The sequence below is a fragment of the Gadus morhua genome, chromosome 8 (assembly GCF_902167405.1).
Source record: "Gadus morhua chromosome 8, gadMor3.0, whole genome shotgun sequence".
In the NCBI taxonomy this organism is placed as follows: Eukaryota; Metazoa; Chordata; class Actinopteri; order Gadiformes; family Gadidae; genus Gadus; species Gadus morhua.
The window spans coordinates 6422639-6448514 of record NC_044055.1 but is presented as its reverse complement, the minus strand read 5'-3'; the positions used below and the strand labels follow the sequence as shown (position 1 = coordinate 6448514).

At 43.7% G+C, this 25876-nt stretch overlaps 1 protein-coding gene across 1 annotated transcript in view; it reads right to left on the bottom strand.

Moving 5' to 3' along the window:
- tnn (tenascin N) overlaps positions 1-16093 on the bottom strand; it is a 33989-nt gene extending 17896 nt beyond the window's left edge. The window contains exons 1-8 of the mRNA XM_030363025.1: positions 15821-16093; positions 9129-9320; positions 8046-8264; positions 6899-7276; positions 3746-3879; positions 3176-3305; positions 735-920; positions 237-326 (exon numbers count right to left, since the gene is read on the bottom strand). Coding sequence (XP_030218885.1) covers positions 237-326; positions 735-920; positions 3176-3305; positions 3746-3879; positions 6899-7276; positions 8046-8264; positions 9129-9318 — 1327 coding nt within the window. The 5' untranslated portion in view covers positions 9319-9320; positions 15821-16093. The remainder of the gene's footprint in view (positions 1-236; positions 327-734; positions 921-3175; positions 3306-3745; positions 3880-6898; positions 7277-8045; positions 8265-9128; positions 9321-15820) is intronic.
- Positions 16094-25876: the final 9783 nt, after the last annotated feature.

Sequence of the window (25876 nt, the reverse complement as noted above, 5' to 3'; positions counted from 1 at the left end):
ATTTTTTCCGGGATAAAATCTATCCCATGTCATTGTTTCTTTAAATATTTCAATCATTTAATTATGTTAAAAACCAACTTGGATAGTAGCAACCACATCACTCCCATGAACTGGCCCACTCCCAGCCCAACTCCTGCACTCTCCTGCCCCGCCACCAGCCTTTTAGTAAACGGGCGAGTGAGCGCCGCCGCTGAAGACGGATGTTTCCACAGAGCCTCATCCCTCCAGCCACTGACCTGTGACCCCGGTGGTTGAGGAGGCCTTCCCCTCAGTGGCTCCCACGATGGCCTGCACTGAGATCCGGTACTGTGTCCCCGGCTGCAGACCTGCAGAACCACACAGACGGGAGGAGGAGTAGTGAGAGGCTGGGCTCTTCATTTACACTCACTTTATTTATGATTATGAAGGGGTAGGGAACAGATGGTGTGTGACTTAACATTAAGTCCTATGACTTGAGGTCATATGGCAAGATATCATATGACACGCCATCATACGCCATGGCATTTTCAATTAAATTACATTTTCAATTAAATTACATAATAGGACGTCATATGATATCATATATGGCATGACATTTTCAATTAAATCGCATTATATGACGTGACATCATATGACATGACATCATGACACGCCGTGCCATCGTATGGCGTGGCGTGACTTGGTCGTAGGTAAAACACAGGTCAGTGCCCACGGGCGGCCCAGTGTGTGAAAGTGTGCTGCGCAGAACCACTCACCATTGAGGGTGTGCTTGGTGCGGGCCTCCTGGCTCTGCTGCACGCTGTGCTGGCCCTGGACCCCGCGGGGGTCGGTGGCGGTCAGCCTGAAGTGGTCCACCACCACCGCTGCGGGGTTCTGCCACTCCACCGAGATGGAGTCCTCTGATTGGCCGGTCACCCGGATGTCATCGATCGCAGACACGTCTGTCGTAGTTTGTAGAGGTACGGAAAGATGATGGGGAAATAGTTAAATAAAAAGGAAGAAAATATTATAATGTGAAATTTCGATTTGTCTAGCAAGAATGGACTACGTAGTTGAGTGTTGAGGACTACAGCTTATTTATTTAACTCTGACATATTGGTTTAACCGTATTGTAGTAGTAGTCCAACTGGAACATAGAGAAGGAAGAAGATGTATTTACCTTTTGAAAAGTAATGACACAAGATGATTAAATGCGAAAAATATATATAATAACCCTAACCCTAGCCCATATCAATAAACTTTAATACATTAACATCAGTGAACATGATTTCTGCCTGAGTCATGTCAGATGGATTTTCCCCGGCGAAGGTTGCGAAAGCAACAAGAGAGACCCCTAGTGGCAGAAGTTATTTATTATGCTTTTAAGGTGTTTAATGAGAGTATCCATTACTTAATATCCATGACTTAACATGACATAACCATGAATATAAGCCATCGGACTTATACATATTTGGCTTCTTTTTCACACTAACCAAAATAAGCATAACATAGTGTTTCTTCTTTAACGACATTTCTTTGATGTTCCAACTGTATATTTGGACAAAGGCAAATATTCTAAAAATAAAATAATTGCCTGGGTGGATCATTTCAGGGACATTCCAGTCATCCTGCGGGAGGGGAGCAACAGTTTGAAGCATTTTCAAGACACATGATGTTTTAAAGGCTTAAAAGATGGCTACAGACGTCCCGTCATGCTTGGTACTCATCCAGCTTGATGCCAGATGATGTTACGGTTTACGGCACACATTCCATTTTTACAAAGTTTCAGCTTTGATAGAATTGACCAAGATCTCTCCCGCTCTCTCTCCCTGGATGTGCACCACATCATTTCCTCCAGTTTGGTGGTTATTTCTCTTTATGACTCTCTCTCTCTCTCTCTCTCTCTCTCTCTGTCTCTGTCTCTGTCTCTGTCTCTGTCTCTGTCTCTGTCTCTGTCTCTGTCTCTGTCTCTGCCTCTCTCTCTCTCTCTCTCTCTCTCTGCCTCTCTCTCTCTCTCTCTCTCTCTCTCTCTCTCTCTCTCTCTCTCTCTCTCTCTCTCTCTCTCTCTCTCTCTCTCTCTCTCTCTCTCTCTCTCTCTCTCTCTCTCTCTCTCTCCACATCTGCCAACAAGTCCAACTGCCAATAAATGCAATCTCCCCGCTCCCATTTCCTCCTAATTAAATGTCATGAGATGTAATTATCTTTATAGTAACTCTAGTAATACGCCAACAAACACGGGTTGGAACACTAAGCGATGACTGCTGCCTCCGTTGCTCCGTCCACATGCTGCGACTTGCGTAAACTACAAAACCGTTTGTCAGCGGGAATAGACGTGGAAAACCACGTATGGTCAGAACAAATGTCACACGTCGTGAGCTGCCAGTCTCACGGCTACCATCCTAAACGTATTGTTCGATTCCGGTCTTGCCGCGTTGGCAAGCTAATAAAAGTCAGCTCCTGTAATCCCTGAACCGAATTTAGATTCTTCCTTTAAATGGCGACCGTTGAAACGAGTCTGTAGTATTCTTGAGGTTGTGCTTTGTGTTTCTGTTTTCTTACACCTTTGAGCGAGACACCTGCTTCTCCTCTCTGCGGGCCTGCTTTTATTGTGCTGACATTTCGGGAACATCCAAACTGGCACAGCTTCACCTTGTCCTGCATTTGTTGTGCTTAATATTTTAGCATTTTCCATCCGTAGCTCTGCCTTTGAGTTACTTACGTATGAGCTCAAATGTTACAATTTAAATCCACCACCAATAGTACTTCAGGGTACACTTACAGCCCCAAGCCTTTTACTAATTGCCGTTTTACCTGGATTAAGCTTCTGATGTTATACTCGCAAAATGGGCAATGTGAAGTTATCACTTATTAACTAAGTGGTTAAAACTTAGCGTGCAATACAAAGCCGATACATTTTCTTTGTTCTTCCGTAAGGATCTCAGCCACTAGTTCATCTCCAGAATTTGTATTTTGCAAGGTTGATTTTGACCATTTTTTTTAATTAAAAAGGAATTTAGTAGTAAATATAGTCATGTTTTCGCCATAGTGGGAGGTGGCCATTCAAGTCTCGCCTTCGCCAAATATGGTTTGTTTCTGCCATTGGTTGCACAATTCTCCACCAATGGCACACCCTCACGATGATGCACTATACCGTTAACAGGAGTGGTGGTCATGTTTCAGGATTCAGCCTTGCGGATGACATTGGTCTCCTCCATACCTGTGGTCGCCTCGATGCTGTCCGCTTCACTCTGGAGGCGGTTGATGGCGGCGTACACCTCCACAGTGTAGGTGACCCCAGGAACCAGTCCTGAGATCAGGTAGGAGCTTTCTGTGTTGGCCACCCTCACCTTGGGTTGGAAGTAGGAAGTAAACACTCATTAAGTTGTGAGTTAGGCGAATAACCCTCCAAAATATTTCCTTAGGGCCTAGATAAAGAGCCAATATTGTCCAGAATCAGAAGGTGTTTTACTGCAAGTAACTTACTGCAGGTAAGTTTGCACATAACCACATACCTAACTCTCTTTCTATATACACCTGTACATACTTTTTCTGATATGTTGGTGCAATTAAGGATAGCAGATACACAATGAACTGTAGAGAGACATAACATAAAGATATTCCTCATGTATTCAAATCTTACATTTGAAGTATGAAGTTTGCAGCTGACGTTACTCAACACTATCAGTTAAAGGCTTTATTTTCTCGGGGAATACGAGATAAAACCAGCTCCTTCACCGTCTCCCTAGGGTCTTATCTTACTGAACAGCCCCGTCTTATGAAGGCTCACCTCCTGCAGTGCCTTCTCCTGGTTCTTGGGGTGGTGGGTCAGCATGTAATACTCTGCACCCTGAACGGGCTGCCACTGGACCAGCAGAGACACGTCTGTGGCCTTAACCAACTGAAGACCCTTAGGACCCATCACTGGGGGAGATAGGGAGGGAGGGAGGGAGAGAGAGATAGGGAGGGAGGGAGGGAGAGAGAGAGGGAAGGAGAGAGGGAGGGAGAGAGTGATAGGGAGGGAGGGAGGGAGGGAGGGAGGGAGGGAGGGAGGGAGGGAGGGAGGAGGAGGGAGGGAGGGTGGTGGGAGGGAGAGAGAGAGGGAGGGAGGGAGGGAGAGAAAGAGAGGGAGGGAGGGAGAGAGAGAGAGAGAGGGAAGAAAAGAGATAGAGAGGGAGGGGGGAGAGAGGGAGGGAGGGGTTGAGGGAGGGAGGGAGAAAGAGAGAGAGAGAGAGAGAGAGAGAGAGAGAGAGAGAGAGAGAGAGAGAGAGAGAGAGAGAGAGAGAGAGAGAGAGAGAGAGAGAGAGAGAGAGAGAGAGAGAGAGAGAGAGAGAGAGAGAGAGAGAGAGGGAAGGAAAGAGATAGAGAGGAAGGGAGGGAGAGAGAGAGGGAGGGAGGTGGGGAGGGGGAGAGGGAGAGCGAGCAAGGGATGGAGTGAGAGAGGGAGGGAGGGACATAAATAAAATATCTCCATATTTCTATAGTGTTCAGAGCACTAGTTGTTTTAGTTTTCAAATTGACACCATTAAACTAAACAGATGAGGGATTTTATGCACTCTGCTCCGACTACTCCCTACTGATTATTTAAACTATCACTGTTTTAAAGTCTACCCTCTGGTGTTGTTTTTATGATGATATTATCTTTTGTATTTTCTTATAAATTGATTTTATGTCGTCTGTTTGGAACTTCTTTGTAAGGAATTCTACTGCCTATCTTAGCCAGAAGGCTTTTTGAAAAACGTGTTTTGTATCTCAATGTCCCTGCCTGGATAAATTAGGATTAAACAAATAACACCATTACATCTGTTCTCATTTGATTACTTATATATAAGTATTACTATTATTGATTATTATTATTATTATTAATATTATTATTATTATTGTTATTATTATCGTTATTATCCTTATTACTAGTATTATGAAAAACCTTTCTTTCTCTCAGCCAATGGAGATGTGAGGGACAATGGTTACGGTTACGGTACATATATCACGGGGAGCAATAACATGATGAACCGACAGGCAGAAGGCTTTTATGTCAGCAGGCAGAGCTAGACCCATGCGTTCATTTAAATAAATGTCCTGTGGCTACGGTAAAGGGAAACAGATTGATAAGGGCTCTGCAGGTGCTGTTTAAAGTGAAAGGCCTGGGTATTACACTGAGGAATGATTCAGCTGAACGGTTTCAAGGTATGCTCAGTGTAACTGAGAACGGGGTGCAGAGATGGTTAGGTCTCACCAAGAAGGACTTCATATCTGATTGGGCAATTAGTTGACATTGGGGAGGCAGGAAGCAGATTGTTCTGCTAACGTTAGCTGATGGCTTTTCCGCCCATTAGCAGATGCCCAAACGATCATAACTTTGGTTTGAATATAGTCAGTCTCATCTCGTGGGACATTTTATAAAAAATTTAACATATTTTACTACTATACTTGAGTTGGGTAAAGTAGAAACGTATATTTTAATGTCAAGAGAGGTAAAAAGTTAAATAAAAGGATATTTGCAGACTTTTTTTTTTTAAATATATAAATAATTAATAAAATGAATCTAATGCTCAGACAGAGGACAATTTCCTCAAACTTCTTTGATTATTGATGAAATAGATGTTTTATTCAATATATTATAAAGTATGGCTAATATTTAATGTATATTCATATATTACAGTATAATACATTCAAAATATTAATACTTATGTGATTCATAGGCTACTGTTGCTTTTAAAGTTTATCATCCATCAGTATTCCCTACATGAAAATATGATATCATCTCTATAATATATATGGAATCAGTGGTTGGATGAAGATGGTTTCCTAAGCTGATTAAAGTAGCACTACTTCTAGTGATTTGTTAATATAATCCCTTTTGCTGCCGGGATCGACATTCAACCGCCTTCCACGTGTGGAAATGGACCCTGACCAAACACACCAGTGAGAGGGTCGCACGTCAGATCCACTCCTTTCCATTCCCTTCTCCTGTGGCGTACGACCATCTCTATTCAAAAAGTCTAAAATAACACACAGAGTAAAACCTGCTGTTTCCCCTCCCTCTCCATGTTACAGAGCCACTGTTTAGCTTGGACGACATCAAACCGCTCCTACACACGCAGTCATTAGGGCCTCGCTACTGCGCTCCCCATGAACGAGAGGGAGCCCTTCTCTGAGATTATCCTCCAGATAGCTGCCAATATGCAGACTGAACCGTTGTGTGGGTCATCTGATTATGGGTTCAAACCCCAACTGTGTGGCTTTGCAATTTTGCATTAAGAAAATGAAGGCCCATTTCTGCTCATCCATCATCGCGGGGACAGGGACCTGGGAGCCTCGTCTCAGAAGGTGGGTGAATCATGTTTATGCAATTGCATCACATTGCTACTGGAGGCCAAGTTTGGAAAAAGGTTCTGGTTAGTGAGCAAGAAAGAGGTAATTTAAAAAGGTACTTAAGGGCATATTTGGACCAGAGGCCATAAAGGCTCTCTTGTGTTCCTCAGATATGATCTGAGGATTAAAATCGTGGTATGTAATGTTTATAAAGCCAGCTGTTTGGTAGCTGTTTGGGGTTTGAGGGGACTTTGAATAGCAGGAGGCCATTCAGATCACAGTTTGCTGCCGACTTCGACTGGTCTTGAGCTTTTCTTCACATATTAAACTATATTAGAATGAATTAACATACCGCCAAAGGTCATTCATTTGATTATTTGTTTATGAAGTATAATATGTATTATTCTGCATATTTTAAACGGCTCATTTTTATTGTTTCCCATGATCCTATCATGATAATAATTTCGTTCTGCTTATATTAACTCGTATTCCATTATTTTCCCTATCATAAACAGGACTTGGATTCTCTCCCTGCTCCCCCCTACGGCGGTGTCAGCCAAGCAAGGCGACAGCCACCTCCTCAGGAGCAGTTAGGGTGAGGGGTGGGGGAGCCACCATCACCACTCACCCAGCGAACAGTCGTCCCCGTGGAAGCCTGGGCTGCAGACACAGCGGCCATCCTCACAGCGCCCGTTCCCCACGCAGTCGTTGGGGCACCGCTGAACGCCGCAGTGCTCGCCGCCGTAGTGCGGGAAGCACACACACTTCCCGTCCACACAGCGGCCCTTGTCGTTGCAGTTGTCGGGGCAGGCCAGCTGGCCGCAGCCGGGCCCCGCGTAGCCCTGGTGGCAGACGCACCGGCCGTCCACGCACCGCCCGTTGTCGTTGCAGTCGTCGGGGTCGCAGGCGGAGGCGGAGCAGTCGGGGCCCTGCCAGCCCGGGTCGCACACGCAGGTGCAGGCGACGGGCTGGTAGGTGCCGTGGCCGCCGCAGCTGGTGTCCACGCCTGGGGAAGAGACAGACCCGATAACGGAACATTCTTTTGGGGACACGCATATTCCGAAACCATTTTTTCCTCCCGGATACCTTCAGATTCCTGAAGTTGAGTAGGCTATATGACGATACATCATCTAGCATTGTGACTTCTAACGGCACTTGTTCTTATTGAAGAGTTTTCTTACGATGACGTGCTCACAGATACCCGATGTATACCCAGTATCGGAACAACTCTAGGCAGGCTGCAGATATGAAGGCTCTGGGAAGAGAGACGGATGGAATAAACACATCAACTGAATTTCGTGGGGGGCAGGGGGGGGTTCGTGAGAGTGATGGATCATTTTGCGCTACGTTTTTTTCTACCCATCGAGGGTTCACCCGAGCGTGTGTCGGCTGTGTCACTAGTGTATGCAAACGACAATTAACAAGGGCAATTAAACAGCCTCGTGATCGCCCACCAAATCACTCAATGCATCACATGATCAAAAATGCATTTTGTTACTAAACGGGTCCTTGTTTCAACCCTAGACCGATCGCGCAGAAGCATCTACTCTCTTCCTGTCACATTTACATTTACACTTAGGGCATTAAGCATATGCTTATTTCTAAACCAACTTACAATAAGTTCATTTGTCAGAAGAAGGTGAAACAATCACTGTCGGTACAGTATGGACGTCGTTCATAGCACCTGATCAACTGCGGTCCTGACATTGGCAGGGAGCTCGTTCCGCCACTGCGGGGTCAAAACAGAGAAGAGCTGGGACTTGATGATCTGTTACCTGCACCCTTGCTGTTGCAGCACCCGTCGGCACACTGGGTCTTCAGATAGTTGACCTCTTCCTCCAGCCCGTTGACCCGGTACATCAGGGCCTTGAAGGTCTCCGACTCGCCGCAGTCGCAGGCCGGCGTCCGCAGGCGGATGTTGTGTCTGAAAACCACCTCGTTCTCCCCCGTCCCGCCGGCGGTTGTGGGGCTGCTCTCCGAACCAGTCTGCACAGCTGTTTTAGAAACAATAGGAAAAGGTTGATATGAATGTTGATAATGGGTAAGCATGAGTTTGTAATGGCTTCATGGGTTTGGATTCAATAGCCCCCCCCTTACCCCCACTGCCCCTCCTCCTCCCTTACTCTCGTAAGAACACCCCCCTTACCCACTTGTTGTATGTTTGTACGTCCTGGCACTTAAAAACAGTACTTAGCATCTTATCCTAGCTATCATTGTTCGTTTGGGTTAACCTGGCAATTGTTTGTGCTCGACATTTGTCCTATGAGCATCCTCACTGTACCGACAGCAATAAGAAAATGTACTTATTATTAGTTTCTTTGGATAAAAGCCCTAAATATAATTTTTTCTTTCTCCGACTACGTTCATATAAGAGTGCCTACGGAGGTTGCAGGGTCATTATCTTTTTTGCACCCGCAGACTTGATGCATGATGACACCATAAGCAGGAAGGCCATTCAACTTCTTTGCGCCTTTTAGTGATTTGAATGTGGGAGCAGGAGAACACCACAGCTGTTTTGAGCGAATGATTTAGATGACCTCTAACCCTCTCAAGACGAGCACCATAGAATGCAATGACACCCCTACCGACTCACATGAAGCCCAGTCAGAAGCCGTCACAAGATGTCTGTTTTTATCTCTAACCACACCTCTGTAGGCCTATATGTAATCTCAATGCTTCTATGTAGCATCCATTTGTAAAACATGAATAAAGTCAAAGTTATCGGTTTGATTCCCACTAAGACCACCCATGCCCAGGAGGATACATACCCTCAGCGTTGAACAAAGGTTTCCACTAAATCCCTATTTCATAATCATGGTCTCAGTGTCAAGTCTCCGTGCCGTTTTCGTCACACAAACCTGCGTCCTGGGGCTGGCTCTGTTCACAGCTGCCCGGCTGCATGTCGATCTTGTACACGTGGCTGAAGGTCACGCCCTTCTCTGTCGCCGGTGTCCCAGCCTCAACGTCCGCCCAGCAGAGCCGTGAGGTGGCGGTGATGAGGAGAACGACCAGTAAGCACATAGCCTTCCACAGGAGTCTGGTTATCATGGCTGGAGGTGAGGGCACACACACACACAGAAAGACAGACAGACGGACAGACGGACATGGGAAATAAAAGTTTGGCTTTTGTTTCCAAGAGCGTTGAACTCTTGTCCTGTTTGTATAACCAGTGCATTCACATGCGTTCATACGCACATGGGCCAGTCGAGCGAATAACGGTAAGGGTTTACATAATGTTCATGGTCTGATGATCTGTGTCAACGCCTGACAAAGGTCTTAGTGTTGCAGGGTCAACTGGTGGACTGCAGAGAGGAAGATGCTCAGTAGGGCTGGTAATAGCATCATCATTACTAAAGCGATAACAAATAAGCACTTCAGTACAATGCGAACAAAGAACCGTATCAGTTACGACACGTTTAGCGATATTTATATCAGGACAGTGTTCTTTGCCTTTGTTCTCAAGAGAGGGTGTTTTTATAAGGGGACCGAAATATGACCTGGATGCCACTGTGTATTCGAACAAGGCAACTGAAACTGTGACGTAAATGTGTGCGTGTTAGTGTGTGTTCGCGTGTGTGTGTGTTCGTGTGTGAATTTAATGGGAACGGAAGTGGCGAAATGTAGGGTAAAATAAAACGCTGCAGTCATCACTTTTACCAAAACCATTATAAGCCAAACCACAGATGGTGCCAAGTCAGTAATTTAATTTCATCTTCAAAGGAGCGCAGAACTTGGTCGTGGAATATGATGTCATTACGTCGAAAGAGAGTGACCAGTAGCCATTATTTATTCTGTAAAAAAAATATTAAAACGGGTACTTTTGCTGTTTCATATGAAAGGAACACATGGAAAAAATGAAAGAATACTTATGTGTTATAGGAAGAACATGTGCCAGAGTTATCTTCCTATACACCTCATGGAGTGTGTAGTATGTGTGTGTAATGTTGCATGTAACAACACTACTCTGCTGGCATTATGTTCAAATTATATAGTAGCTCAAAAGAACAAATGGAAACATATGTAGGATGTTTGTGATGGAATCTCATAACAACCATACAGAAATATCCAAATTTAAACCGATTTTTCCCTATCTCACGGTGCTTTGAACTTTGACCCGTTATCCAGCATGAAAAATGTAACATTCCATTAGGTAATCTCCGATTTAAACACAGTTTAGATTAAACACTATGATAACAGATTAGGTAGAAAAACCGAATTCGAGAAACATACCATGAGTATCCCATTGTACACAGTGTGTGCGTGTGTGCTTGCGTGCATGCGTGTGTGCGTGCGTGTTGCTCTGAGAAAGAAAGAGTCACAGAGTAGACTTTAAACGGCCTTAAAAGTACTACTGCCAGATGAACAGGTCTTCTTCCAGCCAGCTGGGCCGTAATGACTTTTGAAGCGGCATTGGCAAAACCCTACCCTGTGGCGTTTTTATATGGTCAACCGTTAACAGACCAGCCAATTACAAAATGAGACCCATTTAGTTTAAAATTAAATAAAGGTCAGCTCACCAAAACATATCCTCCTAGGCCGCAATTCTCCCAATGCTACACAAATGAGTTTGCAGTGCAATTTGCACATCTTCCAAATCTTGTAGTAGGAGAAGATAAGGCTGGAATTACGATGCAATAGATGTTCCACTTTGATTAAAACACAGACATATTTCCCTGATTCTTTGTGATAACAGAAATCCAAAACCCTGCGGTCGGATGGTGGTGCCTATATAGGGCGATGAGATCACACCATAGAAGCTAGATGAACCCACCGATACAGTTTAATGGCTTAATCACTGACACGGAAAACATATTATGACCGAAGATAGATGGCGTTCTAGGGAAAGTTAGACTGGATAAAAGATTAAAAAAATAGAACTGAATAGAATCAGCCTCCTTGCCAGTGATGCAAGCAATCATTGACTGTGGGACAGAACCAATAAACATGACAAAACATATCAAGAGCTTAAACTTGATAGTTTTTACTTTGTAGTAAATGTGCACATGAAGATTGAGGGTCCGGTTCTGTTAAGCTGTCTGCCAGCTGTACAAAAGGCTCCTCTGGGCTCTGCTAGACCTTTGTGTCAAGGATAGGGGGAATGTGCGCGTGTATGCGTGTGTATGTATGTGCGTGCATGTGTGTGTGTGTGTGTGTGTGTGTGTGTGTGTGTGTGTGTGTGTGTGTGTGTGTGTGTGTGTGTGTGTGTGTGTGTGTGTGTGTGCGGAGCAGGCGCTCATTAAAGTAACATTAGTGTCTGAGTTTTATGAGATGTCACCAAGTACTGGCATGCGAGAGATGCTTAACTTGTATGTTTGTAGCACCCTGTCAAGATGATGGTTTTAAATAACCCCCCCACCCCACACACACACACACACACACACACACACACACACACACACACACACACACACACACACACACACACACACACACACACACACACACACACACACACACACACACACACACAGGAGCGACTGTGATAGCCCTACTGGGAACCATAGCCATTCTTCCTATTCAGGAAGAGAAGGATGGATGTAGCGTTTGGGGAATATGGGGGAGAGAAAGGACGACGAGTATTTACGAAATGCATTGATGATTGTTTTGGAACAATTCCTTTTTGCAAGACAAAAAAAGCAAAGTGTAAATCTGCATAAAAAGAGTGTGTGGTTATTAATGAACTTGTGATTGTGAAGTGTGTTCGCTGAGGACGGACAAAATGGGATTCGGCTAAATAGTGGGCACCGCAATAAAGTTATCGCCAAGCACTAAATTGATTGATTCATAAAATGAGGGAAAAGATGACGCATAGATGGCTGTCTGGATGATGGATGTACACAATCACAGATATGGGCAGCCATGCATCCATGCACCATTAGATCCATAAACGTTAACGCTGGATACATGCCAGACGGATCACACACACACACAAGCCTGAGAAGTATTTTGGGACGTAGGGGCTAGTAATCCGATAGAATTTCAACGTGCCTTTTACAACAGACTCAAGTAGAATTCAACATGACTGTAAAATTGTCAGTGTCAAATGCTTTCCCGGTCCTAACGTTTCAATGTGAGTATTTCAAAGAGCCTGTTAAAGACATTGTTTGTCTCCTCTGTGTACTGCGTTTACTCTCCAAGAGACGGTAGCCGTTGGGACCACCGAGATGGTGGCTAGTTACGTGGACGCGTTTGTGTGTTAATTCGAGGGAGAACGAGAGAGACACACAAAGAGTTTAGAGCATATAGGATGCGCTGAACGTTGCTACCGAAGGTAACCACAACCAAAAGAAACAACGTAAACATTTAAGCACAGTCTCCTCTGCCAGACTCCTTTCCGAGTTTAAAGTGCCCGTCTAAAGCGGAAGCATGTGTAGATGTATGAGAGTAGAGAGTCTTAAGTAGACCTTTGTAACAGTCCTATATGTAGAACCTCTTTCAATGTACGATATTTGTTGCTGATATTTGGTTGCTAGCATTTGGTTGCCTGGTCGGTTGCCTGGATGTATATGATTCAGCTGAGGTGGTGGGTTCACGTGCACCACCTTTGTTTGTGTAAAGCCTGTGCCAACGCCGCCCCCGTTCCAGGGACCACGCATCATTTGGTGCCTCTGATTTATATTGGCATGTTGTCAGGACCGGTGGTCTACTCCACGGGTGATGTCATGAGGCACCACCGAGTCATACAGATGGGATTCCATTGGAAAGTTACACAAAAGGAAAAGGATGTATCAGTGTGATTCATATGTGTTTTTTTCGACATTTTGAAGATCTATGTTTGCATTTAAGATGTACATAGTTACGCACGCGGAGGGACGAACAGAATTAAATGTAACTGTGTAGATTAGTAATTGACGTCGTGTTCGCTTTTGAAATCTGGAAATGGGACATTGTGGGACATTGTACAGATCGGAATACGAAATATAGTAATATAGAGGTAGATCATGCGTTTGCCGGAACAAAAATAACAAAAATAAAATAGCGAGATCCATTATTATCAGTTTTCTTTCAGGTCTTAGCGTCTTTTGTTTGATATCCCTTCATCTGACAAAAGAATGGCTGTTTCCTACCAGGTTTGAACTGGACCACACCGAACGAGCCCCCCGGGGGGGGGGGGGGGGGGGGGATTGGAAAAAACAACAAAGAAGCACACCAAGCATACGTCGAGGCTTTATGTGCGGTTAACTACGTGTGCAAGTACGTGTGTGTAGGTGTGTGTGTGTGTGTGTGTGTTTGTGTGTGTTGATTTTCCCTTCCTCTGCACCAGCTTGCAGGCAGGAGAGGGAAAAAGGAAAATGAAGCGAAGTGAACAAAGCTGTAAGTGATTACAGCCTGATGAGACGCGCTCATACCCGTCCCCTCAGTCAAGACAACGGACGGCCATGACAACCGCCTTCGACGGCATCCCAGAATCACTTATCATGCCATTGTTTGATGAAAACTCTGTGCACCGGAGAAAAGTACTTTAGGATGCTCCTTAATATTGTGGTGTTGTTGAATTTATTCAGAGGGACCTTTCTGCCTGTAAACCCCCGGGATTTCCTTAGCTCACGTTGAAAATGTCATCATCTCAAAGTATTGTTGATTTTTATTCCACAAGCCGGTGTGCACCACCTCGCTGGGAAACTGTAAAAAGCAGCACTAGTGTATTTCTATGTGATGCTGTCAGTCACTTACAGAAAACAAACCCGTCTCTTACAAAGCAAATGCTCTCAAGCGTCTTTACACATAGCAGACAGCAGTAGATTGTGTTTATTGGTTTGACATGGTGTCAACATGGTGCTCAATTCATGTAATCTGATGATTTGCCTCAGGAAACTGTTTGGGAGAAACAACAAGGTACACTTGGCAGCCACCACTTTGGTTGTGGGGAAAAACCGACACATAAACTGTTTATCAAGTTCCCTCCAAAAACCATGCAATGGCATTCTACAAATCCCTCGTTTAGGACCGCGAGACGAATATAAATCTCTTTTACTCACTCTCTCCCTCGCTCTCTTTCTCCCACAGTGTTAAACATCTGTATTTCATTTTGTCAGAGCTTCTGTGTAAACCCCGGGCCAATACAGCAGCAATACATATAAATCTACAGAACTGACAGCAGGAGATATTTCTTTCATATCAGAGGATTCCGTACAGAAAACTACAACCTGATCCAATGATGGAAAAGGCTCATAAATGCAATTGATGCACTTCATGGTCTGGTGACGGGTGGCCTTTTTGGATCAATAAACAGTACTATTTATGATCATTCAAACAGCTGTGAATTTGTGTCAGAATCCAAGCAAACTAACAGTTAATAGATGCTCATTGTGACAATCTTAGTTTTCCTATTATTGTCTAGTACTGTAAACTAACACTCAAAAGGTGAAGGCATTTAAGGGCTGTAGAGCTATGTTTAAAGACAGTACAATAAATCAACTTTACGACTCTTCTCCCCAGCCCTCTCTTTCCCTCTCCCCCTGTCACTAGCTACTTCACAATTGCAAAAGCACACACTCCCTAGCTGGCACATTCATACAGTACCTGACTACCAGACAGCAGAGGAGAGAGAGTGAGAGCGGGTGAGTGAGTGAGTGAGTGAGTGAGTGAGTGAGTAACTGAGAGAGAGAGAGAGAGAGAGAGAGAGAGAGAGAGAGAGAGAGAGAGAGAGGGAGAGGGAGAGGGAGAGGGAGAGAGAGAGAGAGAGAGAGAGAGAGAGAGAGAGAGAGAGAGAGAGAGAGAGAGAGAGAGAGAGAGGAGAGAGAAAGAGAGATAGCGAGTGAGTGAGTTTGAGAAATGGAGAGCGAGTGAGTGAGTTAGTGAGAGAGAGAGAGAGAGAGAGAGAGAGAGAGAGAGAGAGAGAGAGAGAGAGAGAGAGAGAGAGAGAGAGAGAGAGAGAGAGAGAGAGAGAGAGCGCAAGAGAGAGAGAAAGTAAGAGAGATGGCATCAGAGATCAGCAAAGTTAGAAGTGAGAGTGAAAGAAAGATGACAGGGAGACACATTGACAGAGAAAGGGAGACGGGGTCGGTTAGGGAGGATAAGTCAGGCAGGGACATAGGACTAATGGTAGGAGGGAGACACAAGGGACAGGAGGAGCAGAATGAGTCTCACAACTGCTTCCTTTCTTCCGACAGGCCAAGTGGGATCCTATGTATTTAACGACACAGACCGGAGATCAGCCCAACATGATTGAGTGCATCCTTAATGCTTTTCCAACTTGACTGGGAACCAGAATCAACAACCTGAAAGGAAGTTGGGTTACCACTTTCCATGTGCTATACATTCTGGAGCTGTCGAATGTGGAGTCTAGCTAAATAAATCAAATGCAAAGGGATCAAGCATTCAGGTCTAGTCATTAACAATCCCAGCAGTAAAATACATTAATCCAAGCAATGTAGAAACATAAAAAAGCTCAATGTTTATTTGTTTAATACTTTTTTCCTTTTCCTGGAGTATTGAATAATGCACGGTGAATGTTCGAATAAAAAATAATTGACCAACATAACAATCACAAATGAAAAGGCAATTGCATAGCTAGCCAAAATAACAGATTAACAAAACGTTTCCGTACCGTTGCTGTAGTTTTGCTGTGACTTTCTCTCTCTCTTCTCGGTCTCCTGCTTTCTCCTAAGAGACTCACACACTCTGCCGCTGCCACCTGTTGACAAGCAAAGGCCAGTGATCTGACGCTCCAATGTCTCTCTCTCCCCCCTCTCTCTCTCTCTGTCTCTCTGTCTCTTTTCCTGGCTCTCTCCCACCTCCTTTACATGCTCATAGGCCAATCGCAAGTTAGTTTTGGGAGCCGACCATTTCCTCCTCTTCTGAAAGGATGGAATGAAAGAGGGAGAAGGAGGGTGAGGAGGATGCAGAGGAGGAGGAGGAGGAGGAAGAGGAAGGGGCAGAAAAGGAGAAATACTGTTGAGAACTAGAAAAAGCCTTTTCTGAGGAGATTGCGGCTGTTGAAGGGCTGACGCAAAACTGGAAAACTGAAAGATGGCTCTAAATGATTTGGAAAACTGTGATGGGTTGTGTGGGGTTTGGATAGAGTTCAAAAGTTTAAAGTCTGAAAAGAGTAAGACTAAGAGTATAAACACAAGAACCAAAAATAAAAAAAAGGGTTAGATGTTATTTGTTTTTTATTGATGTTATTTGCTCACATCTAGCTTTGTTGAGTTAAGGCCACAGAATGATATGGGTTATACTGTTGGAATATGTGGGTTCTCAGCTTTCATTTCACATACTGTTTGTATAGAAAGCACAATGTGTTAAAAAGTAATGCATAATGCAAGCATTTTAGAAACGTAGCCAACTAATTGTCTACTTCTACCAGAAGCAAACAACCAGAAACAGGCAACCAGCAATTTATGAAGAACGTAGCCTCAAACCATGTCTTTGTTCTCAAAAACGACGAACACATGTGTGGATGTCCAACATTTGCCTGTCCCTCCAATACGTGACTTTATTTGCCAGTTGAATAATGGTTCAAAAGACGAGACTGTGTCAAGAAAGTGGAGAGTTGCGATTGGAACCAATTCCGAATCATCACACATAAACGCCCAATGCTGGAAAAGTATAACTCCAATAGCTTAATTATGACAACGGCAGTGAAACAAGAACCACTTTAACGATTTGAGATTCGTGTTTCTAGTGAAATATTGACGTTCATAGGCTCCAATGACTTCCATTATAAATGTTATGTTTAAAAGTTTAACATTTTAAAAAGTATATCATATTTTGATGAGAAAAGTAATTGGTTTCCAGTGTCAGCTAAACAATAAATACATTTAAATGGTCTCTCTAGTTGATACAACTGTGGAAGTAGCTAAGTAAAAAAATGAAAATAAAGTGGCATATGAAAAAAAAAGTAATTACAATTTGGTAGAAGAACAATTTATGCTTTAGATTGCAAATATACATGGCTGTGTCTGAGATCTGACAAACGTACCAAAGATTCATGATGTTTTAAAAAGGGTTGGCAATAAAGTAAATTATTATGAAAATCAAAATAACAATTATTACAATAATCATAATAAAATCATCATGATGGTTGGGATATTCCTAAAGATATTTGGGTTATCCTTAGAATAACTGCATTCCAATAAACAGTATTTGAGCAAACACACAACTCAGAGAGGCCATAGTTGTTCATCCCACGGATTCAAATCACAAACCTTCACATAAATAAAGCAGCTTTTCATTTTTGGGCACAAAAGAAACAAACTTTGACCCTTTTGATGAATAAACCAGATTTGCAAATGTTGTGCTTTTTCTCTTTTGTATTTCTTGACGCAATTTATATTCAATCAACTGTAGCCTCCAACAAACACGCACACAAACTCCCCCCCCCCACACACACACACACACACACACACACACACACAGGCAACCCCACACAAACACACACACACACACACACACACACACACACACACACACACACACACACACACACACACACACACACACACACACACACACACACACACACACACACACACACACACACAAAGCACAGCAGCAGAGACCCCAGGTGTCAAGGTTGGCTGTGCATGGTGCTGACAGTCGCCGTTTGTCTCTAAATATACAGCAATGGTTTCGTGTTTCCCAGGAACACAGCAGACAGAGGAATTGTTGAAGAGAAACCGGAGCTACCACGACCACAACCGCTACGCCAGGTGTAGCGACGTCCCAAGGACACGCTGCTGCTGCTGCTGCAACTCTTTTTTTTTGTTTTTGTTTTGTTTTTTCCCTGCCCTGGATCCCTTGCCAACAAGTGTATTTCGGTAGCTTTTATTTTGAAGGTGCGGTCATACTCCTGTCATGTCATGCATGGACGGAATGGCATCTGGGGACCGATGGGTACGCACGGGGCTGCATTGTTGTTGTTGTAGTTTAGTGGGACTGTCAACAGTAGGCCTATAACAAAACCGTACTAGGCAGCTTTTTCTTGTTAGAGGGTAGATCGTGTAGGGAAAGACGGATGGCCAGGCAGACAGACGGATGGATAATTAGTTAAACTGATCCCTATCAAGCTGTAACAGATAGCGATGCAAACAAAATAATTATTCCTTTTTACCGTATTGTAGATCAGCTTATAAGAGCGTATAAGGCTTCTGCAGGATGTTCGATTTTGCAAACGCTAGTAACGGTGTCCCACATTAACCCCTCGTCAAAGAAGGGTCCTGGGAAGCGATATAGAAGGCATGGGGAGCCATCCAGTGATCACTACCATTGATCTGTTATAATCCGTCGTTAAACCCCTGACTGCCCCCACCTCGGCCTGTTATTGGCCTCCTGCTCCGTCCCTGAGAACGTGAGCCGAGAGAGAAAATGTACACTTCCTCCGATGAATACCGGGTACCTTTGTTAAATATATGTGAGCAAATGTTTCAGTGCACCGGTGGGATGGTACTACAGAATCTAGGATATTGTTTAGAAGATGGCTTGAGCATGTTGGAGTCTGAGGAGTTTTAGATTTCACTGGGTGTCCGTATACACATCCTTTTAAACCATAACTCACGTTACGTGGTTCTTCTAAATATTTTGTAAGGAGATTAGTTCCAGTCTGACACCGTAGTCACGCGTGGGGATGAACTGTGAAGCCAGTTTAGAATTGCATGACTTATCACGAGACACGCAGCCAAATAGTTAAAGTATTTTTAATAACCCCATTTCAAATTCGTATCACACTAATTTCGCATCATTTGTTTTAAGCGGTGCAATGCTAAAATCAAGTTAAAAAAGACCGATAACTGAGCTGAGCTGTGATTCAGCTACAAAGTTCCCCCGTTAACAAGCCTTCGGAAGCTAATACGACACCGAAGACATTTTGTTTCTAAATGACTGCCCTAAATCTCCTCACACTTGAGTGCATTTATTTTAAATCCTAACTAAACCTGGAAACTCGTTTGGGCTCACTAAACGTACAATGTGGGGCATTAACTGCACCCATTGTGACAGATGGTGCACATTTATTCACCGTAGGGCCAAGAGGCTGTTGGCGGCTTGGCGGGAAAGGGAGAAACAGCACTGATTGCATGTTTCCTCGTGGATCTGGAAACTGTTGATTGAGAAGAGGGGAGGGGAGGAGAGGGGGGGAGAGGGGAGCGGATGGAGGGGAGGGGGGGAGAGGAGAGGAGGGGAGGGGAGGGATGGAGGTGAGGGGAGGAGAGGAAGGGGAGGGGAGGGGAGGGAGGGGAGGAGAGGGAGGGGAGGAGAGGGAAGGGATGGAGGGGAGGGGGGGAGAGGAGAGGAGGGGAGGGGAGGGATGGAGGTGAGGGGAGGAGAGGAAGGCGAGGGGAGGGAGAGGAGGGGAGGGGAGGGAGGGGAGGGGAGGGAGAGGCTTATTTGATCAGGAGAAGAGCCGTCACTGAGGGGGTCTTAATGCAAATAGGAGCCGACAGAATGATCCAAATAGTGACATCTCACCCGCAAAACACGTTGAAAAGATTGACCAAAACGTCTGCTCTGCCTGCAGGGTATCAAGGTTTGGCTCAATACCGCACTGCCAACTCGGAGCACCATCAGGAGGCCAGGCCATGTAAACAAGGCGCGTGTGAGTGTATGTGTGTTCTTTTCATGTGTTTACGCAAGGAAAAAAAAGGGGGCAAGAATTCGATTAGGGTTCAAAACCAGATTACGCTCTGTTTACACTTGGTTGTTTCTGAACTGGTGTGAATTAGATGGATGACATGTTGCCTCCGGGAGCCGAATCAGATAGAAGAACTACACACGGCGCAGATCAAACCTCTGTCACTTATGGGGGGAAAAAGCCAACCCAGAGGGGAGACGTAGTCATCACAAGGAGTTATTCATTCCCTTTGAGGTCCGTGTTTGAGATTTGAATTGAAAGCATTGTGTGTTGCAGATGGCCGGATATACATTCAAAAGTCCATATCAGTAGAGAGGTATACATACCGGGGCACATGGACACACAGACAGTGGTAAACACAGACAGGAACAGCCATACGAACATGCATTTACTTTGATATGTGATAAGAAGGGCTCTTTTTTTTTCTTCAACCGTGCTGTCATGTTCTCCTTTCATAAACAAAACTATGTTGTGGGTATACTTGTTTCTACGCATACGGCCAAGACCAATGAGGAGAGCTATTTCATGTGCTAGTGGTTGAGGTAAGGATTTAGATCCATCCATGACATCATGAAGACCTGATCTAACCCGTCGCGCTCAATCCCGGTGAAGTCATCGGGATGCCTTTGATATATCAGCTATAATGGCAAACATACACGAATAGGAAAAAAAAGGCCATGGCGAGTGTGCAGACATTTGTCATCTTCATGTCAATCCTAAATAAACATCTTGTCTTTCCACAAAAAGCGTGACACCCCACCCAGATTCAAAATGTCATTTTGTTGTTTCCGTTGAACATCGTTAAAGTCTCACGGTGTCTGCGAGAACAATAAGGTGGAGAAACAGCGGTGTTCATCAACAAAGCACACAGCCACGAGGAAGGGCATTGCCTCTCGCTGTTTCAGCCGAAGACCCCCCAGATAATGAGTTTACCAGAGCGCAGGGTCAGGTCAGCCTAACATGGCCTCCCCTGTTACCTGACCCCTTCTCTACAGCAGACCAAACACCGCCGCTCCTCACTGTTTCCTATCGTAGAAACCGGGGAAAAACCCGCCATGCCAATAAAGGTTGGATGAAGACGTAATGTGTTAAGTAATGGTGGCTTCAAGTCAGCAGACATTTGAGCACTTTGAGTTAGCCAAATCGAGGAGGCATCGAAAAGGGACCACTTTGGTCAAGTCTTTCAAAATCAATTACTAACAGCGCCTCGTCTGTATAAATGCAAAGTCTCTTTTTATACATATTTGTCGCTTGTCGTTTTACATTCAGTGACGAACACTGAATATAAAATAAAAGCGTGTGATTGTCGTTTGCTCTTGGTAAATTGTAACTTAACTTTGTGAACCTATAGAAAGAGTTTCCCTCAATGGTTGTCTCTCTGGTCAAGAATGATATATTATTGAGATTTAGGACTTCCTCAAGCCTTGGTGGTCCCTTTTACAATCCCAGATGCCATTCATTGTCTTTCTTTTACTCTCTCCCATTCCCTATCTCCCCTTCCCTCTCTCTCTCCCCCTCGCTCAAAGAATGGTGGTTGCATTGTTGACCGATTTGGCAATATTACATTCTAAATATGAAAACCAAGTTGAAAATATTACGGCAAAGCATTGAAGATGTGTAAATATTTAACAGTTGGAGGACATTTAAATCCTCAAAAACAATTTGTTTTGTCAATGGTGCACAGGCACAACTTCCAACTTCTTTCTTGTAATGCTGTTGGATAAGGAGACTTAACTGTCATTCAGGGATGCAGCTCTGTTGATTGCACCCTATTACACGTTTAATGCTCAAGGACAAATGTGCATGTGTTTTACACTCATTCTATCCATGGACTAAATTGTTGTATCATTGCAATGCTGAATTGATTTGCTCTCTGGCCTTGTTGTGTATGTTATGTATGTGCATATATACATTGCCATGCATATATGCATCGGAAACTAATGTGGCCATTATCCTTTTCTCTGCCTCCATTTCTCTCCCTCGCTTTTTCTCTTCCTCCCTCCATCTCTCCATCGCCATCTACCTCCATCTTTTTCTCTCGCTTTCTCTCCCTCTCTCCCTCCCTCCCTCTCTGGGAGGCTGTAGCACATTCCTCAGGTCTCTGAGGCAGTGACCCTGGCGTCGGCGGGGGTAATGGCCTCTGACTAAATGAGCTGTGTCTCTCGCTCAAACGGCCACCGATTACCAAGGGTGGATGGACTTCTTATGGCGACAGTTCACGCGCGGTTAGGTGGCGCAGTTTAGCAACAGCTTCCCGAAATAGTTGCCTGTGCATGAATCTTTTTGTCCAGCACACCAGGTGTATTAACTATTAAACACTGCGGGGAATATAACACGATTATTTTCCATTTTGAATCAATTACAGAGTGAGTGTGTTTCTTTGCAGCAATGCATTCGCGTTTCTGCTATACGTAGCATATATCCGGCAGTACAGCTCATCCGGCAGACATAATAGAAAAAAAAAGGGACACAGACATCTAAGACAGAATAACAGCCATGCTCAGTGAGTTTACAACATCCGAGGAGGGGGAGACATCTGTCTCAGCTGGTAACAGTACCACAGGTATGCCGGGGCTCTCTGTCACCCTATCTTCCCTATAGGATGTCAGGATGCCAACTATTGGATTCAGTCGCTTCCTAAAGCTGGTCTGTAAGAAATGTGGGCATTGTGGGTGTGAACTGTAAATTCACCACATTTGTGTGTATGGTTCAGGGCTACTTTCTAATGTGCTAGGACAGGGAGTGATTACATAAAATAACACAATATTACAATAAGCCAGTCATAATCAATCTGTTTAATTATATTATATGTGAAATTAATGACTTTATGGCAAAAAAACTATATAAGATCAAATTTATATATGATATATTGATTTTGACTTGACCAACCATAAGCACAATGATCTGTAACTTTCAACGTGGACCCAATTTAATTTCATGGTCTAAAAAATGTATGGAAATCTGGGAACTAGGGAATGTTTTGAGCAAGCAACATTTTAAACGGTGATTCTACTTGTATAATGACCACAGGAGTCTGCTGTGCTTTAGCTGCGTCTCTCATGGCCTCAAGGGTAGTAACATACTTTCAAGGTGGTAAAAAGAGACATTCTTTATATGCATCTGATGACTGTTTTATTACCTTTTTGCTCCTGCCTTATGGGCTTTGGTTAAAGGAAGCTTGTTTATATCAGGTGGTTCACAGTTTAATGTTGTAATGCCCACCCACTCAGTAAGACAGTGGCCCGCTTGCTTTATTTCCACAGAGACTATTTAACTATGATGAGAAGAAATTACTGGACATTTAGTAGTCACTTTTTCCATCAAATGAAGGCCAAGTCTGAGTCTGATTTAGGTGTGTGCGTGTGTAAGTGTGCGTGTGTGAGAGGGAGAGTGTAAGAGTGAGAGAGATACAAAACGTATGTATGCATTTCTTATTCAGGGGTAGGTTAGTGATTCATACAATTTCCCCTTACTAAAAAATGCATCACAATTAAAAATCACTAATTTCTTTACTCATCAGTGTGACAAGTGATCAATACCAGACGAGATCAGTACCGGAAAAAAAACTGTGATATAATGACCAACAATATTTGAAAGAATAATAACAAATTACCCATAAGACCACAAATCAGAAGTGTAACAAGGGTCAAATAATAAACATCTTTAATTCATGTGATGATAACCCTTCAACTGCCCCTCTGAGAACCTAATTTAATTCGTCACCTTTCGGTTGCAGAAAATAACAAGGAGAAAATCGCCTGGGGGGGTCTCTAATTCTTAAGGGACCCATAAGTCTAATAACTATAACAATGTGGCTGAGTGTCCAAATCCACTGAGCGTAATATCAATTATCCCACTAGCAGGTAACCAGTGGGGTTGGGCCAGCCAACATATGCATGGATAACTTGCCAATGTCCACATTGGATTAAGCACAACATCTTCTGAACATTCACTTGATCCTTCAGTTGTGAAGTATAACCTGGACATTCCCTTTTTGATGGGCTGGTCATATTAGGTCATGATTACAATCGCATTACTGGCACATTGATCCAAGCAAGGGGATCCTATTAAACACCAGAGAATAGCACACAATCCAAAAGGCAGAGAGGCTAAAACAGCGGTTCTCAAAATTGTTTCTATTTGTGTACCCCCTCAAAGATATTATTGATATTTCGAGGACCACCTAACCGGCAACAAAATATATATTTTTAATAAAGCTAAATAATGTATGTGCATTCATTTGGCAGTGTAAACATGAACATTAAAAGGGTGCAAATACCCAAAATTGAGTGAGAAACACGGGCCTCTGCTTCATGGAACAGTTAGCTAATTTCTCCCCTCAAAAGCAGCTCAACTCCAGGGGAGGAGCAGGTAGGGGAATCCCATTCAAACATATTCTTTCTGAAATGACAACATTTTGCTGTTTCTGAATGCGCTTTCTTTTTCACGGATTCTCCTTTTTCATGAATTCAGATTGACATTTCAACCACTTGTCAATTTTCTCAATTTTCTCTTTTTTTTAAGTACCCCCTGCAGTACTCCAAAATACCCCTAGGGGTACGCGTACCCCCATTTGAGAACCACTGGGCTGAAGCATCAGTGTGTGTGTGTGTGTGCGTGTGTGTCCGTGTGTGTGTGTGTGTGTGTGTGTGTGTGTGTGTGTGTGTGTGTGTGTGTGTGTGTGTGTGTGTGTGGGGGGGGGTCTTTCGAGGGACATTTGGAGCTACGGGGCGTAGAAGGTGCACCGACCTAAGCTGGTAAAAGTCACATTTTGCATGAATGCGTATGATGGATGTTTTATAACCGTTTCTCTCTGGCCTTTCCTCCTATTTACGCTCTCTAGTGATTTATTTTCAGTTTGTTTCTTGTTCCTCAACCGTTCCCCGTTTTCAGGACTCCTGGCGTCCACTTCAATGTTTTATATGGATTAAGTGTACAACGGCTGGGGAGGACCACAACAATTTGTTGTGAAGTGTCTTGAAAGAATGCAGCTCTAAGGGGGTTTAAAGGAAAAGGTTTTGTTGGTAAAAATAGGAACTCAAAGGGCTTGCATTTTATTCATTAGGGCTATTCATGTTCAAACTCAGGGGTTCAAAGATGTTGTTTCCTTTCTTCACTCGGTTAGAATTTGAGTCAGAGGGAGGCCTTGAATTATTTCAGTATAGGGAGCTCTCCCGATTCGATGAAAAACTCATAAAATACCTACTGTTTTGTGACCCTGGGTCAAAATCGTGTGTGGTATCTAGAATAGGGTTATATTAAAAGGAGGTAAAAAAATAATGTTTTGGTGATTTGAAACACCAGATTATCAAAATCTACTGACCCTATCGGTAATTAAGCTCAGCTCAGAAAAGTGATACGTCAAGGTTCAGCAAAAAGTTGTGTTTTTGCGTAGTGCAATACTGACCCCTTGAGATGAAAAGCAAAACTGCGGAGAGAGCAAGAGAGAAACTCAATCGATCACACAATATCATCCTTTCCCACAAAGACGACTGTATACTGTGACACAAACTAACACATACTAAAAGGGTTAACAGTTTATGACTGCACATAAAATTGAAATGGATTGTGCTGCAGCGTTCCTTGTCGGTTAAATGTGATAATCCAAATTTATTTGAAGGATTTATCTCAAAGCCCTTGTGTGACCATTATTTTTTTTCGGTCCAAGTATGAAACAAATATTTGTGCATGCATCTTTGGCGTAATATTAAAACCCTCGACCGAAAACGAGCCAGAATGAACTCTTCATTTCCCCCGGAACCACCTGTTGCAAGGGACGGAGCGCCTCCTGTTGGTCAGGTTGTAGTATTGCACCACACCGGGTCCTGTGTGAGTGCAGAGCAGACACAAATTGAATAGGTCAGGTTTAATACACTGCGCTCTACGATCGATTGATAGTTGACACGTTTCAGGTAACATTCTCTGTAGACCATGTATGTATAATAAAATAAAAATGTTGACCTTTGAGTTTGGCTCAACTTTTCAGTTTTGCAACTGACTAAGTTTGGCATCTGATGAAGAAATACCAATGGTAGA